At 48.0% G+C, this 16,586-nt stretch overlaps 5 protein-coding genes across 9 annotated transcripts; 3 read left to right on the forward strand and 2 right to left on the reverse strand.

Moving 5' to 3' along the window:
* Window positions 1–1,013: 1,013 nt before the first annotated feature.
* Window positions 1,014–2,049, reverse strand: LOC112876739 (transmembrane protein 256 homolog). Its single transcript, XM_025940911.1, has 5 exons — window positions 1,890–2,049; window positions 1,731–1,801; window positions 1,547–1,627; window positions 1,406–1,449; window positions 1,014–1,258 (listed from the first exon to the last, which is right to left on the reverse strand). The coding sequence occupies exons 1-5, from the start codon at window positions 1,939–1,941 to the stop codon at window positions 1,159–1,161; spliced, it is 348 nt and encodes a 115-aa protein (XP_025796696.1). The 5' UTR covers window positions 1,942–2,049; the 3' UTR covers window positions 1,014–1,158.
* Window positions 2,050–2,398: 349 nt separating this feature from the next.
* LOC112877218 lies at window positions 2,399–4,929 on the forward strand. The gene is made up of 4 exons (XM_025941449.1): window positions 2,399–3,216; window positions 3,315–3,416; window positions 4,088–4,237; window positions 4,334–4,929. The coding sequence occupies exons 1-4, from the start codon at window positions 2,488–2,490 to the stop codon at window positions 4,514–4,516; spliced, it is 1,164 nt and encodes a 387-aa protein (XP_025797234.1). The 5' UTR covers window positions 2,399–2,487; the 3' UTR covers window positions 4,517–4,929.
* Window positions 4,930–5,374: 445 nt separating this feature from the next.
* LOC112876290 (transcriptional adapter ADA2) lies at window positions 5,375–11,314 on the forward strand. The gene is made up of 12 exons (XM_025940368.1): window positions 5,375–5,686; window positions 5,771–6,014; window positions 6,624–6,689; window positions 6,763–6,888; window positions 6,968–7,043; window positions 7,831–7,897; window positions 7,983–8,041; window positions 8,152–8,217; window positions 8,669–8,891; window positions 9,147–9,357; window positions 10,273–10,572; window positions 10,703–11,314. Exons 1-12 carry the CDS (start codon window positions 5,634–5,636, stop codon window positions 10,907–10,909), a joined length of 1,698 nt encoding a protein of 565 aa, XP_025796153.1. The 5' UTR covers window positions 5,375–5,633; the 3' UTR covers window positions 10,910–11,314.
* A 675-nt stretch (window positions 11,315–11,989) lies between these two features.
* On the forward strand, window positions 11,990–14,773 carry LOC112874858 (protein STRICTOSIDINE SYNTHASE-LIKE 3-like). Of its 5 annotated transcripts, none has more exons than XR_003225055.1 (4): window positions 11,990–12,807; window positions 13,488–13,655; window positions 13,740–14,270; window positions 14,447–14,773. XR_003225055.1 is itself a non-coding variant. In XM_025938421.1 (3 exons), exons 1-3 carry the CDS (start codon window positions 12,191–12,193, stop codon window positions 14,149–14,151), a joined length of 1,197 nt encoding a protein of 398 aa, XP_025794206.1. In that variant the 5' UTR covers window positions 11,990–12,190; the 3' UTR covers window positions 14,152–14,372. The 5 variants fall into 5 exon arrangements, 1 of the variants encoding a protein (XP_025794206.1); XR_003225054.1 differs by having other exon boundaries at window positions 14,460–14,773; XR_003225052.1 differs by having other exon boundaries at window positions 14,475–14,773.
* On the reverse strand, window positions 14,657–15,926 carry LOC112874860. Its single transcript, XM_025938422.1, has one exon. It carries the CDS (start codon window positions 15,548–15,550, stop codon window positions 15,092–15,094), a length of 459 nt encoding a protein of 152 aa, XP_025794207.1. The 5' UTR covers window positions 15,551–15,926; the 3' UTR covers window positions 14,657–15,091.
* Between the last annotated feature and the right edge of the window lie 660 nt (window positions 15,927–16,586).

Below are 16,586 nucleotides of genomic sequence, written 5' to 3' on the forward strand. Positions count from 1 at the left end.
CAGATGAACAAACAACAGATGATGTCTTAAAGCAAGCCCTTGACTGGGCATGCAGTCCCGGTGGTGCAGACTGCACCATGATTCAGCCAAACAAATCTTGGTATCTTCCCAATACTGTCAGATACCATGCATCTATGCCTTCAACAACTACTGGAAAAAGTTCAAGAAAAATGTTAGTACTAGCTATTTTAATGCAGCTGCAATAGTCACCGATCTAGATCCAAGTATACTTCTAACCTGGCTTCTGAAAGACTGAACCATTCCAAGTCTTACTCTTATACCATTCACTTAATGGCTTAATGCCATCTTGCAGGTCACAATTCTTGTCATTTTGAGTCAGCAACCTAGTATACTGATAAACAAAGCACAAGATAAGGAACTGTTTCCTGCATTCCTGGGGCTATCTTCCATGGACTCAGAAAATAAACATGCAAGAGAATGCATATCATTGCATTAAACAGAAGGTTGGAGTTTTGGAAACATGGATACGCCGACATGTTGTTCTATACTCCAAATGTTTCAATTCTTCACGTGTACTTTAATCAGAAGTTCAGAACCTATTTTCATTTAGCACCATGTATCTGGATTTATGTAAATGTGAATGGTTGGAAGATTTCCAAACACAAATCATTAACTATTTTGTACAGTATTGAGTTGGGGTCATTGACACACGAGGAAGATGTTAACATGACACATATATCCAGAATATGGTAAACCTTCTATTGTATAGTGTTAAACATGTTTTTTTTAGGAAAACAAGTTATGGAGCCACTGGTGAGCTATAGCAAAAAAAAAAAGGGACTCATTATGGATGGAAGCAAGAAGACCAGCCGCAATCATGATGGCCTAACTGATCAGAATTGAGAAGCCAATAAAAAGGTTGAAATGCCAAAGCTGAAGCGACTCCAAGCTTCAAAGAAGACACAACTATGAAGTCAGGCCAAAGTAACGAAACAGGAGATATAATTTCATTGGCACGACCAGTTGAAAATGGATCAGGAGCAGCATGTCACTTTGGTAGTAACACAAAAGCACAGATTGAATTATTTAACCCAAGGTGCATACCGTACAATGTACACGTACAGTTTCATAACCTGACAAATCACCAAATACGGAGCTTTAAGATTTTTTTGTTTTATAGGCTAAAGCACAGTTTCATCAGAAGAGAAGGCTGGCCCAAGCTCCGATGAACGCAAAGCCACCCAGTGGTGCCGGTGAAGAAAACTTCCTGTCTTCAAGATATGCCACGGTGTAGCACCTAAATAAAATTATTCATCCACTGTCAATAACGATTTTACAATTCACAATTCCAAAAAATAAAACATAACCCAATAACACATTGCTGTCCATGTCATTGCTTTTTCCTGATAATTTACAATTTGGTTAGGGAGGAACAGATGCTTACGTTCCAGAGAACAGTACGATTCCAGCAGTGAGGAGCCCTCCGAACTGCAGGCACGGCAAGAATGGCACAGGTCATGTGAATTAACCGTGGTAGAGTAACAACTAAGTGCGGAGCGGACGGCGCTGGTACAGTGGTACTCACAACGTTGGGATGTTTTGTGATGGGAGCCCCGAGCAGCGCGGCGGTGTGGACGAGATGGTACAGGGACGCGGTGTGCCAAACCTGCCAAAATTATCCCCCAAATTGCAAGAGGCAGATCAATTAAGTCAGGAGGCGCGAACCGAAAATAGCAGAGGAATGCGGATGGGGCAGGACGTCATCTCACCTCCTTGTACGCGGGGTTCTTGGGGCGGAACATGTGCGCGCCGTAGGTGCCGAGTCCCAGAGCGGCGACCCCTGCTCAACTCAACCGCTCATCCCGGTGGTCTGACAAAGGAAACAGGAAGCGGAGGGGGAGGCGAGGGAGAAGAGCAGGACGGGTTACCGGAGACGGCGGCCACCTTGTGCCACAGCATCGGATCCGTCGGCGCCACCATCCTCTTCTCCGGTTGGTCTCCTAGGACCTTGGCTTGCTTCTGCTCTCTTCTCCTCCCTCGTCGGTCGTCGCGCTGGTCGCCGGCAGTCCAGTCCTTTCGCGTGCGTCAGTTTCGTGACTACAGTTAAGTGGGCCGATTAAGAAGTACGGCCCAGTAAAGCCTCCAAAAGCCCCTCGGCTGGGCCGGGCCAGTTTCAGTGAAACGCGGACGAGGAATTCGCGTGGTTGGCGCTAGATCCAGTTCGAAACTTTGAAACGCTCTCTTGTCAAGAGGGCCCTGATGGCCCTGCTCGGCGTGCAGCAAAAGCCGCCGCTGACACGAGTGGCAGCCTGGCAGGCGCTCGCCTTTCCGAAACGAAGGCGTCGTCAGCGGCGGACACCGAGGGGATCGCGCAGGCCCGGCATCCTACCACGTCGCCACATCAGCAGGCCACGGAAGGGGAGGAGGCCATTTGAATTTCGAACGCCGCCGACCGCTCCCCATTCCCCACCCATCCTCCGCCCGCCGACGCCCCACCCCTCCGGCCTCCACCGTCCGCCGGCAGAGATGAAGAAGGCGTCCGCGGTCTCGCGCTACGCGGCCTACGACTCGCCGTCCCCGTCCCCGTCGCCGCGCCGCGCGGCGCAGCCTTCAGCGCCGACCCCGGGAGGGGCGCACGGGAGCAGCAGTAGCAGCAGCCGCGCGCTGGTGGTGGCGGGGAGATCCGGCCGTGACCTGCTGGGTGCCGGCGGCAGGCCGCAGCCTCACCACCAGGGCAACCTGGGCTCCGTGCTGCGGCGGCTCATCTCCATGGACAAGAAGCCGCCTTCCGCCAAGGCCCACCTCCCGGTCCCTCCTGCCGCCGTCGCCGCCGCGGCGAAGAACAACGGCGGCGGGAAGCTGCCGGGGCTCTCGCGGAAGCTGTTCCAGAAAGGCTCGCCCGCCGATGCGGCGGCGGCCAAGAAGACGAAGGCCCTGACGGACGTCAAGAACGGCGGCAACAACGCCAACACGCGGACGCTCGCCATGGTGCTGCGCAGCGAGCGGGAGCTCCTGGCGCAGAGCAAGGCGCAGGAGGACGAGATCGCCGCGCTCCGCTTGCAGCTCGAGAACAAGGACAGGGAGGTGGAGCGGCTCAAGGACCTGTGCCTGCGGCAGCGGGAGGAAATCAGGACGCTTAAAGACGCCGTCCTGTTCCCGGACGCGGGGCCGGAGCCGGAGCCGGACCACCGCCTCCGGGACGAGATCTCCACACTCACCAACCAGATCCAGTGCCTCGCGCAGGAGCTCGCCCAGGCACGCTCCCTGTCACGATCTCACCGTGTGTTCTTGGCGTTTGCGCCTCTGTGGTCGATTTCTAATGCTCCCGCCGCCTGCTGTTTCACTTTGTGCAGGTCAAGGCCGAGAAGCACTCGGCAAGGTCAGGCTTTGACGATGATGGATACTGTTCTTCCCCAAGGACGCCGGGGTTTAACGAGGAGACAGCTTTTTCTCTGGTGTGCTCGACTGCTCCACTATTTGTTTGTTCTTACAGTGACATTGCCATGGCATGACATGATTGGCATTTTGATACATTGTTTGCAAAATTAGACCTTTTTGAGTTGTCTCCCATGCGGCCTGATTATCCTAGCAATATGCCAGATTACCAATTAATCTGTAAGTCGGGCAAAGTAAGGTGGGGAATCGGTGCATTACTTTGTTGATAGCATTTTCAACCTTCATTTTGCGTTTCCTGACGAGAGCAGCTATTTGCGTTGCTGAATAGATAATTATTACTTTTCTATATAATTGTTTACTTCTTTTGTGTCCAGAAAATGGCCACTTCACACATTAGATAGGAGCGGCCACGCTGTGTATAGTGAGAAACATATGCCTATTATTGTTCTAATGCCAATGATGATGCGATGGACAAGCTGCATACATTAGGAATTCGGTTGAATGGTTTCAGCTCCTAGTTCTTTCATCCTTATTTAAGAAAAACATAGGTTCATACTCTTCTATAGTTCTATCATTTCTGCAAAAGAAAAAAAATCCGCACAGTCTTCCTTTGCACGATAAAAATATACACTGATTGTGTTTCACGTTAACGAGTGCCTAGTTGTCAGCACAAACAGGCTTTACCTCACTTTGCTAATGATCAATTCTTGCTCTTTGATGTCTAACACAGGAGTGCAGCATTGGAGAAGCTGAGACGCCAAACTGTGGTAGCCCAGATGAAATGTTCAGCAAGGATCTTAATCCTTGCCTGACCCCCTGCATTGTCAAGAGCAAATCCGATGTATCTGCACAATTCCAGTCTTCTTCCCATTTCATAAAGGTGAATTTCTTCTCCTATCATTTTTCTGTTGACCTCAAGCCAAAGCAAAGAGATCCAGAATAACATTTTTTGTCATGTATATCCTGTACTTGCCAGGAGTGCCAGGAATCCAGTGGTTCTCATCGAAGCAGCAGCAAGGCAAGAGCAGACCGCTCTTACAATTCTTTTGGCAAGCCAATATCGAAGAGCTCAGATCATCAAAAGCCTACCTCAGGCACCAGCAGCAAACGACGAGTATACAAATCTGACCAAGACAAGATCTATCAGAACCTGTTTTAAGTTCGTCGCCATCATGAACGTGTCACAGAAGGCAGCCTCTGGCCTCTGGCCCTCTGCTATGTGAATTATTTATAAGCATGTGGACTTTCATGGTCCATCGATACTGGTTTCAAACCGCGAAATAACAGTGCTCATGATCTAGCAGTTAATGCAATCTTGGTTTGGTTTGTTATGTTCTGTACTTGCTTGCCCAGCTATTTGCAATGCCGGTTTGACTCTGCTATGTCATGGTTAGATGTATGTGCAAATTCTTTTTCTTTTTAAGATGCTGCACAGTCGTTTGGATTGTGACCTATGGCTTAGCTGTGTATGGGAATGTGATAATGATATAGCATACGCATCATGTTGTCAGAGTGTAACAGATGGCTGGATTGCCTTTGCCAATCGATGCAGGTAACATGTGATTTGCAAGATGCAATTTGGTTTCGGCTTGTGAAATTTTTGAAACTGTTATAATATAAAGCTCTCCCTTTTTTATTGGAGGAATAAATCTCTTGTGTTGATGGTGGTTTGTACATGGAGATCCAATTTTTGAAATATTATGAATTATTAACTTTTTCTCTAGGGCGTTCTACTAGAAGCTGTCTTGGATGGAGCTACGTCAGCAAAATGTTCGATATTGACATTGTTAGCTTTTACTTCTAGGAATGTAGCTAAATGTTTGATTGAACGGATCTCTGAATCATGTTTTGACTGAATTTTTAGCATGAACTCTTCTATACAGTTGGAGCTTAACTAAAAACCGTAGTCTACCAAACGGTGGGAGCCGTCGGATGAAGCAATGGACGGTCTCGATCTGAGATGACCAAAATACAGCTCGCGTCTAACTGCCAACCTGGACCCGAGTCCACGTCTGACCGAGTGACCACCTCTTCATCCCCTCCCTCTTCGATGGTCGTTTTCTCCGCGACACCTCGATCCCCGAATCCCCAATCCGACATCGCAAAAGAAAAAAAAAATCTCCAATCCGAACCCATACCCAGATCTCCTCCGTCGCGATCACCCCTCCCAATCCGACCCCAATTCCGCACGATGCGATTAGCAGCGGCGGCATAACGAACCGGCGCGTTCGCTAGGGTTAGGGTTTCGAGGGTTTGCGCTAGGGTTTGGGTGCGCGATGGGGCGGTCCCGCGGGGTGCCGAATTCCGGCGACGACGACACCGGCCACAGGTTCGGCACGTTCTTCGCTCCTCGATTTGCGATTTCATTCTGCTAGCTCGCGCGCGCGGAGGGATGATCTGGTGCTGGTTGCAGGTCGAAGCGGAGGAGGGTATCGTCGAGCGGGGATGCGACGGACACCATTTCCGCGGCCATGGGAGGAGCAGGCGAGGGAGGGGGCAAGAAGGCGCTGTACCACTGCAACTACTGTAATAAGGACATTTCCGGGAAGATACGGATCAAATGCTCCAAGTGCCCTGACTTCGACCTCTGCGTCGAGTGCTTCTCCGTCGGCGCTGAAGTCACCCCACACCGGAGCAACCATCCTTACAGGGTCATGGTTAGTGTACTGTAGCCATGGCTGTCTTTGCTTGACTTATGTTTTGGGTAGCACTCCACTAACTTTCAGTTGCGGTACAATGCTTATTTGATTTGCCAACCTCCGAACTCAGTTGTTGTTTGTAATAGCCTAGTTAGTGCTAGCATTGTGAGGGCACATACAGGCTTCAGCTTCATCGTTGATTGTTTACCTTTGAGCTGGTGAGCTGAGAGCTGTGACCAGTTAAAATCAAAAGTTTAGAACCAATCGTGACCAAAGTCAAAATGAAATAAAGTAGAAAAGTGTAGCACCCAAGGCTTCTTTGACACAAACATTCAGCATTTTGCCCTTGCTTGTTGAGGTATACACTGGTACTTATTGTTGGTTAACCCAGGTAGTCTCAGTCTTCTAACCTTTCTTACCCAAAGTGTCTTATACTCTTATATAAGGCTTCATCATTGCTTAGCTAAATTACATTTGTAGTACTTTAATCCTTTCTCAACCCAGTAGCTAACCGGAAAATCGTAACTAATATCTATGTGAGTGCTTAAATACAGTAGTTGCAGTGTTGTATCCTGTGGAGGTTGCTATTCCTGATGATGTCTTGATTTGAATGATATTTTGCAACAGGACAACCTGTCTTTCCCACTTATTTGCCCAGATTGGAATGCAGATGAAGAAATCCTGCTTCTTGAGGTAACGTTGAGCCTGTTTGGTACATTTACTTCCTGGGCATTGTGTTTTGATTGTTTACCTGTCATGATTGAAGGGAATTGAAATGTATGGGTTGGGAAACTGGCTTGAAGTTGCAGAGCATGTTGGTACCAAGTCGAAGTTACAGTGCATTGATCATTATACAACAGCATATATGAACTCACCTTGTTATCCCCTCCCGGTAACTATTTTCTCCACCTGTTTATATGTGCAATAAGTGAGTTAGCACTTCTTAATTCAATGCTTCCTAATGATTGTAGGATATGTCTCATGTTAATGGCAAGAACAGGAAGGAACTTCTTGCTATGGCTAAAGTGCAGGGTGAAAGTAAAAAAGGTGAGCCTAGGTGATTGAAAAAGTCATTGCATTTTGTTGAGCACCTGATTAACGGTGCTATTCAGTCATCGGGTTTGGTTCATGCTTGCTACCTAGTCTAGTATAGTTTAACATGTGTTTGGTCACTTGCTATTGTCTTCTTATCTTGATATATTGAGGTTGTGTTTGCCATTATGGTGGTTTTGCAAAAGCACTTCTATTTTGGATACCGTATTTAGTCGAAGGTGTACAAAATCTTATAACTAATTAGATTCCTTTGTGTATTTGGTCTTAACCTCATTATAGGATGTTTGTTACTGGGCTATCCATCCAATTGGTACCATAAAGTTACTTTCAAATGGATATGTGATTTTTTTAAAGGAAAACAAAATGTCCCGTGTTGATCTCATATCCACATACCTTAATTTTGCTGGTTGTGGATTTAATGAAAAGAAGAATGACTGTATGCACAGATAATAGCATGCCCATTACACCCAATGCCATTAGCAGTAGCAGCAGCTTTTCTGCCTGTATGCACAGGCATGAACACAAGGATCTGCTGTTCTGCACATATGCACGAGCTGATAATTGGATAAGAAAAATCTAACAACACTGCTGCTATAAGTTTCTTATGTCAGTAAACTGCGTAATGATTCCGATTTTTGGAATGCTGGGTACTTTCTAACTGCTGCCCTGTACTATTTCAATTCTGAAAAGAAGAATAACAACAGTCAGTAGATATTTGAAAGATGATATCTTACTATATTGCCTTGTCTTTATATCTCATCTTCCTTCTTTGTTCATATAGGGACTTCGCTGTTACCCGGTGAACTGACCCCTAAGGCTGAATCCCCATTTTCTCCCTCCAGGGTCAAGTATGGCATTATTTATCTATGAATAACTATGTATATGTCACTTAAGCTTCAAAGAGGCTTGTTATCAGCTAATTTTCATGCATAGGTTGGAAGAGGCACTTGGAGATGGTCCAGCAGGTCGATCTCCTTCACACATGGCTGGTGGTATGTATTGGGAATGACTACTTAGACCTACCCATTCCTGTAATAGTGCTTCTTTCATCTATATCAAGAGATGCTATCATATTGTGCTAATTCTGGTTGATCTACTGCAGGTGCAAATAAAAAAGCTTCAAATGCTGGACAGATTAAAGATGGTGCTAATGTATCAAAGGTTGAAGGTATGATAGATAAATACATCACTGTTATTTTTAGTTTTTACGTTCACTCAGCATCCAGGCTCCGTTAATGCCCTTATATCAATAACAAGTTCGCAACACCAGTTTGTCGTTCTCTTATCAGTGAGGAATGGACAAATTAAATTGAAATAAAACAATTATTAGAATATATTCATACGTTTTTTAGACTTTATAGATCTGTTTCATCAAGAATGCCACATTATTAAGAATGAAATGATCAAAAATATTAGTGCTATATCCTTTTCTTTAATTAAAGGGGGTTTTGTTGGAAAGATATAAGAAATGAAATGGAAATAGATGATCTCTTTATGGCATTGTATGTAATGGAGAAATATATATCCTTGTTCAATTAAAGTTGTTGGAAATTTTTTCCCTAATTATTACTGCCTAAATCACATGTTGAGCCTTGGCATATTTAATTTCTATGTGCCAGATGGTCATTTAGATAGAAGTGTTGGTGTGAAGAAGCCCAGATATTCTGCAGATGAAGGCCCTTCATTGACTGAACTGAGTGGATACAATTCAAAGAGACATGAGTTTGACCCAGAGTATGATAATGACGCTGAACAAGCGCTTGCTGAGATGGAATTTAAAGAAACTGATTCGGAAACTGATCGTGAACTGAAACTGCGTGTGCTGCGTATTTACTTGTCCAGGTTCGTTTAATGTGAGACAATTTTTTTGTTCATAGTAACCAGAAACATGCTAATATTATTGCAGTAACTTTTAGTGGCTTGGTTGTCTGATTTTGTCCTGTGTTTATTTGCTATGTTTGAAATAGTTAGTATTAAGATGAATTTTATGTTCACAATGCTCCAGTTGATGAGTTAATAATTGAAGTAGGAATGTTTGCATGTTGATTTTCATTAATTATAATGTTTAATAGTGCTGTGTAACTGTTGCTTTTGTAGGCTTGATGAAAGAAAAAGGAGAAAAGAGTTCATATTGGAAAGAAATTTATTATTCCCTAATCCCTTGGAGAAAGATCTTACAAATGAAGACAAGGAAGTTTATCATCGCTATAAGGTATTTATGCGTTTTCTTTCCAAGGAGGAACATGAAGCCCTTGTCAGGAGTGTCATTGAGGAGCGAAAAATTCGGAGGAGAATTCAAGAGCTTCAGGTATTATTTATTCATTGTGCTCTCTTACTAAATCGACTATAATAATTGTTTTTTATTCTTATTATAGAATATTGCAGTTAAAGTTTCACTATTAATCTGCTAGAAGTATCTATTCAATGGATTGACTCCTTTATATATGTTTGTGCTACATGAAACTGAAAGTGATTGGGGATAAAACTTAAATGCAATTATGCAAATGAACAAATAATTAAATGTGACTGAAACTGTTGGCTGAGAACTAATCTTTTACAAATTCCTATTTGTTCTTAGGATGTAGGAGTAGGAATGTGCAATGAGCCAAAACACAGCCTCAAACAAGAGAGTATTAAACTAGCAGTGCGGTTCCCTTATCTATTAAACAAAGAAAGATACAAATAGTGCCAAATCCTGTGGGATTTTAAATTCAAACTTTTTGAACCATTCCTTATTTACATAGATGGATGGAAGGTCTGCACATATTGCAACATTCATAATTCCTTAAGTTTGTTTGTCTGTCTCTTGTGTTCCCACTTGTTACACGCAACCCACCCATTTGCCCAGCCAATTATCTGTATCTGTTTTTCTTATTCTTGTGGACTACTCTACATTTACGGATGTTCCTGTGAGAGGAACCTTATGATATTTTAGTGGACTGACATTACATGTTTGATAACTCATAATGGAAGTTGTGCTTGAGTTCTTGCATAGTACAGTCTTAAGTACAATTTTTTGGTACTAGGTTTATGAAGCTTCCTTTTCGTTTCCTGGAAAACATTCATTAGAATGAATTGTGCCAATGATCAATCTTGTTCTTGACATCCGGACTGATCATATGTAGAGGATTAACAACCTCTGTGTGTGTGTGTCTAGCATCCATATTTTCTGTTTGTGCAAATATATAATTGTAATTGTTAATTTTTATTTGTTGACTCTCAGGAATGTCGTTCTGCTGGATGCCGTACACTGGCTGAAGCAAAGATACACATAGAGCAAAAGAGGAAAAAGGAATACGAGCTAAATGCCCAAAAATCTAAGGAAAGTGGCCAGCTTATTCCAAATAATAAATCAGTACAAAAGATGAATCGACCTATGAAAATTGAATCTGATGGGAATTTGGATCCAAAAAAAGGTGGCACCGGCTTAGATTCTCCTAAAACCACAGGACTTACAAGTGTTAAGCAATGGGATGACTGGGATATAGTTGGTCTTCCTGGGGCAGAGCTATTAAGTGCTAGTGTAAGTTCATTTCAAATCCAAGTGCCCTGTTCGATGACTCGTGCCGTCATTGCACACTAGTATTCTAGCCTTGTTCATACTTTTTTTGTGTGTGTGTTACATTAAGAATGATCCATTTATTTTATTTCAGGAAAAGCTTCTATGTTGTCAGAACCGATTGCTACCTAGTCATTATCTGAGAATGCAGGAGGTGCTAATGCAGGAGATATTTAAGGGCAATGTCCTCAAGAAAGAAGATGCCCATGTCTTATTTAAGGTTGATCCTACAAAAGTAGATACTGTTTATGATATGGTAACCAAAAAGCTGGGCAACCATGAGGAGGCTCCAACTGTCTAGCTTATGCTGTTGAGCATGCCTGATGTGACTTGCCGAAAAACCAAGTCTTGGTTTTGTCCTTTGCAACCATAGCTTAAGGTGGAGGCTGTACTAAAATTGAGTCTACCATAGTTAAAACTGAAATTCGTGTCCATTGTCTGAAGCACAATAAGGCATTCCAGCCAAATTGTAAAATATGGCACGGCCGATAATGTGTAGTATGAGTTGCCATTGCCGTTCTTTCCGAGAGGATGGTTGCCATTGTTGAGAGTGTACTGTTGAGGATGTGCTAGTGCCTTGTTGTAGGTATAGGGCCTGAGTTCATGTATCATCATGTATGTAGCATTCCCTGCTCTATTTTATGCCATTGTACCAATCAGACATTGATTATTACAATTCCATATTGCAGCGAATTTGTTTTGTGTCTATCGGGATGCTTTGCATCTGTCATCTGTGTAATGCTTGTTGGTTCGGTCGATAGCAGAGTCTTCAGCTAGCTCTTGGCTGGTCATTCGGATAAGAAACCAATACTCGCCATCCCGAGAGGGACTTTTAACCTATAACATCACGAGAAGTTGAATTCTTGACACGAAAGTTTTCTGGTGCACTTCTCTCTTCGTTCCGACTTCGCAACTGAACAGACAGGGGCAGAGCTGCTCATCAAACTGGAGAGTTTTGGTTGCCTCGAACCTGGCACTATTCCAATCGATTGCACTGCTGAGCCAACTGCGTGGAGCTTGTGTTTTCTAATTCTCAGCTGAAAAGGTCACAGTTCAGCCACGCCTATTACACGTTTGGTTGTTTATATATGCTAACATTTTAAAGCTATTCATAATTTGATCCCCGTTGTCTCGTGGTCGCTCAAAAGATAATCACACGCACTTTTTTTAAAAAGAAAGCAAATAAATAATTGTGCAAACAACCCATGCCGTAGCGGCCATTGCTCTCTTGATTGGTGAACGGTAACGGGCAGCCGGGCAGGGAGCCCCCAGACACGTGCCGGAGGACGGGATCATGTGAGGGATCCCGGATCCCTGGGGGTAGTTGGAATGTGTGGAGCGCGCACGGGCTTTTGTTGTCCGCGCGGCCACCCTGTTTCCACGGCGAGATATACAAAGGCCCCGGCAGCCTCGGCGCGACGAAGTGATGACCCGGGTCCCCCTCCCCTCGCCTCGCTGAGCGAAACTCCACACTCTCCCACCTCGACCAGTGTGGGGCGGGGCGGCCGGGCTGCGCGCGGCGGAGAAACCCAGGCGACGCCCCCGCGGCGCGAGCGAGCGAGGAGGCGCGGGGGGAGCGGAGATGGCGTCGCCGGGGGTGGTGGCCGCGGCGCTGGTGGTGGCGGCGCTCGCGGCGTTCTGCGGCACGGACCCGCTGCGGACGGGCAGCATGGTGGACTTCCCGGGCTTCGAGGCGCACTTCGTCGACCTCCCGGAGCCCGCCGAGATGCCGCAGCACGCGGACGCCCGCGAGCGGCTCCGCGGCGCGGAGGTGCGGTTCCGCGGCGAGGTGCAGGGGCCCGAGAGCGTCGCCTTCGACCAGCGGGGGCGCGGGCCGTACACGGGCGTCGCCGACGGGCGGGTCGTCTTCTGGGACGGCGAGCGGTGGGCGCACTTCGCGACGGTCTCACCGCGCTGGACGCAGGAGCTCTGCGGCGGGCCCAAGGCGTCGCCCATGGACTACCTCCCCAACGAGCACATCTGCGGCCGCCCGCTCGGGCTCCGGTTCGATAAGAAGAGCGGGGACCTCTACATCGCCGACGCCTACTTCGGCTTGCTCAAGGTCGGGCCCGAGGGCGGGCTGGCCACGCCGCTGGCGACGGAGGCCGAGGGCGTGCGCTTCAACTTCACCAACGACCTCGATCTCGACGAGGAGGGCAACGTCTATTTCACCGACTCCAGCATCAACTACCAGAGAAGGTCCGTCATGCGATGCCCTCTCCTCCTCTGCTTCACGTAGCTGTTGTCTCATTTTCATCTCACCGTGTTGTTTGGTTGGTTGGTTGTGGTTGGTTGGTTGGCTGAACACTTTATTCCAACCTGGGCTCAGTAGACCTTAATTATTGCTGAATTGGTCTTCGGAAGTATTAGATCCTAATTGGAGCAGCTTGGGTTAGTATACTTGCTTGATCCATGGCAGTAGACACCATGCTATGATCTGTTTGATCCCTTATCACAACATTGTATCCAATCAGTATGCACAATCACATGCTTTCCTAAAAAACAACGAGGAAACTAAGTAACCAATATAAAACCAAAAAAAGGGATCAATTGCTTCTTCAGGGACGACAGTCCTACTCTTGGACCAATTGCTTCTTAGGGGACGACAGTCCTACTTGGATGTAATTTTACCTGTTTTAGTGTCCATTGTGTATTCAAGGTGCTCCAACTGTTCTACTTTGATATAACAGTCACCTGTTTTAGTGTCTGTCATAAGGCATTACTCTGTTTTCTACTGTTATATTGGAGGTGCATACAATATCACCTAATTTTAAACAAATTTGCCAAATCTTATGTCTCCTTGGATCTTGCAAAACTAGAGATGGGTTCATTGAAATATTTTCTGTGACTTACAAGTAAGCGTGGTCATTCATTTTCAGGAATTTCATGCAGTTAGTTTTCTCTGGAGATCCCTCTGGGAGGCTTTTGAAATACAACCCGCAAACAAAGGAAACGACAGTACTGCATCGCAACATCCAATTTCCCAATGGTGTGTCCATGAGCAAGGATGGCTCATTCTTTGTCTTCTGTGAAGGATCACGTGGCAGGTGTGCACTATGTTTCTTGCATTTGGTTCAAGCTCTCTTCAACTTTATATCAGGCACTCAATGTTTATGTTCTTGTGGAGACAGGTTGAGCAGATACTGGTTGAAAGGTGAGAAGGCAGGAACCGTGGATCTTTTCGCCATCTTGCCTGGATTCCCAGACAATGTGCGGACCAACGAGAAGGGCGAGTTCTGGGTCGCGATCCACTGCCGTCGCAGCCTGTACGCCCGGCTCATGAGCCGCCATGTCAAGATGAGGAAGTTCTTCCTCAGCCTCCCGATCCCCGCCAAGTACCACTACCTGATGCAGATTGGCGGCAAGCTCCACGCGGTGATCATCAAGTACAGCCCCGAGGGCGAGGTGCTCGACATCTTGGAGGACACCAAGGGGGAGGTGGTGAGAGCCGTCAGCGAGGTGGAGGAGAAGGATGGGAAGCTCTGGATAGGGTCCGTCCTGATGCCGTTCATCGCTGTCTTTGACCTCGCCAAGGGATCTTAGCCGACCCGGTTTGCTTGAAAACACCGTCGCACGCGTCTCTGAGAGGATCAGCCATTCAAATAATTTGGTCCTGGAGCAACCTGGAGCTATTTGACGCTCCAGCTCCTTTTACTAGCAGTGTAAGTTGCTGACGTTTTAGATTCTCCTTCGAACTTTTAGGAATGAACAGTTCGTGTTTCTGAACCTTGATTTGTCACGTGTGCTCCTTGATTTGGTCGATGCATGCATAGTTTTTAAGAGTGAGGATTATCTAAGCTCATGGCCACATCGTCGTTGGGAATAATTTAAGGTGCAGTTCTAATTTGTAGTGATGCATTGACCAGACGGTTAGCACGCGAGTGAACACTGACGAGCACGCTGCCGGATCTTATGCAGTCGCGCGGAGGGGATCGGATCGAATCAACGAGTCCGGCCGGCGGCGGACGCCAAGAGGAACATCCACGAGAACGCAAGCGAAGAGCTCGTATCACACAAAGGCACGCAGATGGAGACGAGCTGTGATCCGTAAACGAAACGAACTTATTGATTGGCCTCACAATCAATGGTTCTAACAGATTTGCTTGAACACAAGTTTCAGGTTCCAGCATTTGCTGGCTCTCACAGGAACAAGAAAACTAGAAAATCTAAGGAGTGACTTACATGTGGGACCAGGACCACCCGTTTTGGTCGCCTCCGTCCCGTGCTGCCGCTGCCGGTGTGGTCCAAGCCCGACAATGGCGTACGAATCCAAGAACCATCCAATCCTCACGGAACGGATTCGCACGTGTCGATCAAGAACACGTGCACCGCCAAATAGTACGGCGCTGACTGGCACCCCAAGAACGCCCCGAAGCCTGATCAAGAACTGATCGAGTAGTTGTTGGCGATTCGGCGTGCTTGTCTACTCGCTATGTACTCACGCAACAAAATCGCGAGGAGCAGAGGAGGAGCTCGCTGGCTGCTATTGATAGCGCATGGAGGCGGAGGAGCTGGAGCCGGAGGAGACGCTGCGCCAGAAGCCGGCGCCGTAGAACCGGGAGCTCATAATCTCGCGCTCCAGCTCCGCCGCCGCCGCCGCCTCGCCGCGCGCCTCCTCTTCTTCCTCGGTCTCTAGCGGCGACGAGGCCGCGCCGATCATCGCCTTGCCGCTGCTCCCCGACGGCGACGCGGGCTCCGCCGCCGTCGCCGACCGCTTCTTGCGGCTAGCCCGGAGGCGCCTCCTCCTCCTCCTCACCCGGCGCATGACGCCCGCGGGGAGCTTGACGATGACGAGCAGCAGCACGTCGAGCAGCGCCAGCGGGCAGCAGCAGCACACCGCGGCGCAGTTGGCCGCCGCCTGCCCCGCCCCCTCCCCGCACCCCGGCTGGGGCTCATGCTCCTCCTCCTCCTCCTCCTCGTGCCCGCGCCCGTACTCGCGCATGCGCCCGCGCCTCCCCGCTCGACCACGAGCCCCGCCGCCGCCGCCGCTTCTGCTCCTCCGGAGTCCTTAGCGTCCCGGACAGGAGCACCGCCGGCTGCTGCCTTAACAACCTGCCAAGAATCTACGCAAGATATCCTGCTCCCGGATGGACTCGTATTTAGAGCCGGTCTTTATTGGCTGGTGGAGGAGAGAGAGGGCGGGAGGAGGACGAGGAGGCGGAGGAGAGAGAGAGCGGCGGCGATGGCGTGCGTGGCCTCGGCGGCTTCCTTTTCTTGCCCGCGCGGCTCCTCGCCAGGGAGGGCAAGAAAAAATCAATTCCCAATTTTCCTCCACCCGTGACGCATTTACTTGGCCCCCGTCCGCCGGATGGTGACCGCAAAACTGGAAACCCAGGAAAATTTGCGTATTCTTGCCGAAACGCGGCGGGTTTCTGACGTCGGCACGCGGGCGGCGCCACGCGGGACGCGATGGGGACGGCCGGGGGGCGCTTGCCAGCCGCGGGTGTGTGGAGTCCGAGTCGGCCGCTCGCTGGCTCCGGCTCAGGACGAGCGCCGCGGCCGCGCGCGTGGGGGTTAGGTTTCGATGGACGAATCTGACGGCGGGACACGTCTTGCGGCGAAGGATTCGCAGGTTCCTTCCTCCGTGGTGTGCCCTGCCGTAGATGAGATGCCTTGTCCCAGGTTCGCATGCCCCGGGCAGGTGTGGATCAGAGGATGGATGTTTTGGTTGTTGGTGCCCGTCTTATCGATCGATCGATAGATTGGGTCAAACGGTGGTGGTTGTGGTCCACAACTCTAGGGCTACAAGGTTGCGCCACCTGGTTGTCTCGATTAAAACCATGGCAAAATGCCAGCTGGACATCGGTTTCAAATCGGTTCAGCTGCTGGTCACTGATTGTAAGTGGAGAAAGAGGCAAATTAAGCAACGGGACAAGAGCTGAAGAAGCTTCCAGAGATGTCCAAACCTAGCACACAGTTTACAGTCGAAAGGACCAAAAAAAAATTCAAAGAAACACAGCCAGAGCGCGCTACAAACC

The sequence above is a fragment of the Panicum hallii genome, chromosome 9, assembly GCF_002211085.1.
Source record: "Panicum hallii strain FIL2 chromosome 9, PHallii_v3.1, whole genome shotgun sequence".
Classification (NCBI taxonomy): Eukaryota; Viridiplantae; Streptophyta; class Magnoliopsida; order Poales; family Poaceae; genus Panicum; species Panicum hallii.

Bases quoted from the DNA above. Each gene is read 5' to 3' on its own strand.
- LOC112876290 (XM_025940368.1), top strand. From the start codon at position 5,634: ATGGGGCGGTCCCGCGGGGTGCCGAATTCCGGCGACGACGACACCGGC. The intron at 6,889-6,967 runs GTAACTATTTTC...TAATGATTGTAG, and splicing joins CACCTTGTTATCCCCTCCCG to GATATGTCTCATGTTAATGG. The intron at 9,358-10,272 runs GTATTATTTATT...GTTGACTCTCAG, and splicing joins GGAGAATTCAAGAGCTTCAG to GAATGTCGTTCTGCTGGATG.
- LOC112874858 (XM_025938421.1), top strand. From the start codon at position 12,191: ATGGCGTCGCCGGGGGTGGTGGCCGCGGCGCTGGTGGTGGCGGCGCTC. The intron at 12,808-13,487 runs GTCCGTCATGCG...ATTCATTTTCAG, and splicing joins AGCATCAACTACCAGAGAAG to GAATTTCATGCAGTTAGTTT. The intron at 13,656-13,739 runs GTGTGCACTATG...TTGTGGAGACAG, and splicing joins TGTGAAGGATCACGTGGCAG to GTTGAGCAGATACTGGTTGA.
- LOC112877218 (XM_025941449.1), top strand. From the start codon at position 2,488: ATGAAGAAGGCGTCCGCGGTCTCGCGCTACGCGGCCTACGACTCGCCG. The intron at 3,417-4,087 runs GTGTGCTCGACT...TGTCTAACACAG, and splicing joins AGGAGACAGCTTTTTCTCTG to GAGTGCAGCATTGGAGAAGC. The intron at 4,238-4,333 runs GTGAATTTCTTC...TGTACTTGCCAG, and splicing joins CTTCTTCCCATTTCATAAAG to GAGTGCCAGGAATCCAGTGG.
- LOC112876739 (XM_025940911.1), bottom strand. From the start codon at position 1,941: ATGGTGGCGCCGACGGATCCGATGCTGTGGCACAAGGTGGCCGCCGTC. The intron at 1,802-1,889 runs GTAACCCGTCCT...TGAGTTGAGCAG, and splicing joins CAAGGTGGCCGCCGTCTCCG to GGGTCGCCGCTCTGGGACTC. The intron at 1,450-1,546 runs GTGAGTACCACT...CCGTGCCTGCAG, and splicing joins TCACAAAACATCCCAACGTT to TTCGGAGGGCTCCTCACTGC.
- LOC112874860 (XM_025938422.1), bottom strand. From the start codon at position 15,550: ATGCGCGAGTACGGGCGCGGGCACGAGGAGGAGGAGGAGGAGGAGCAT.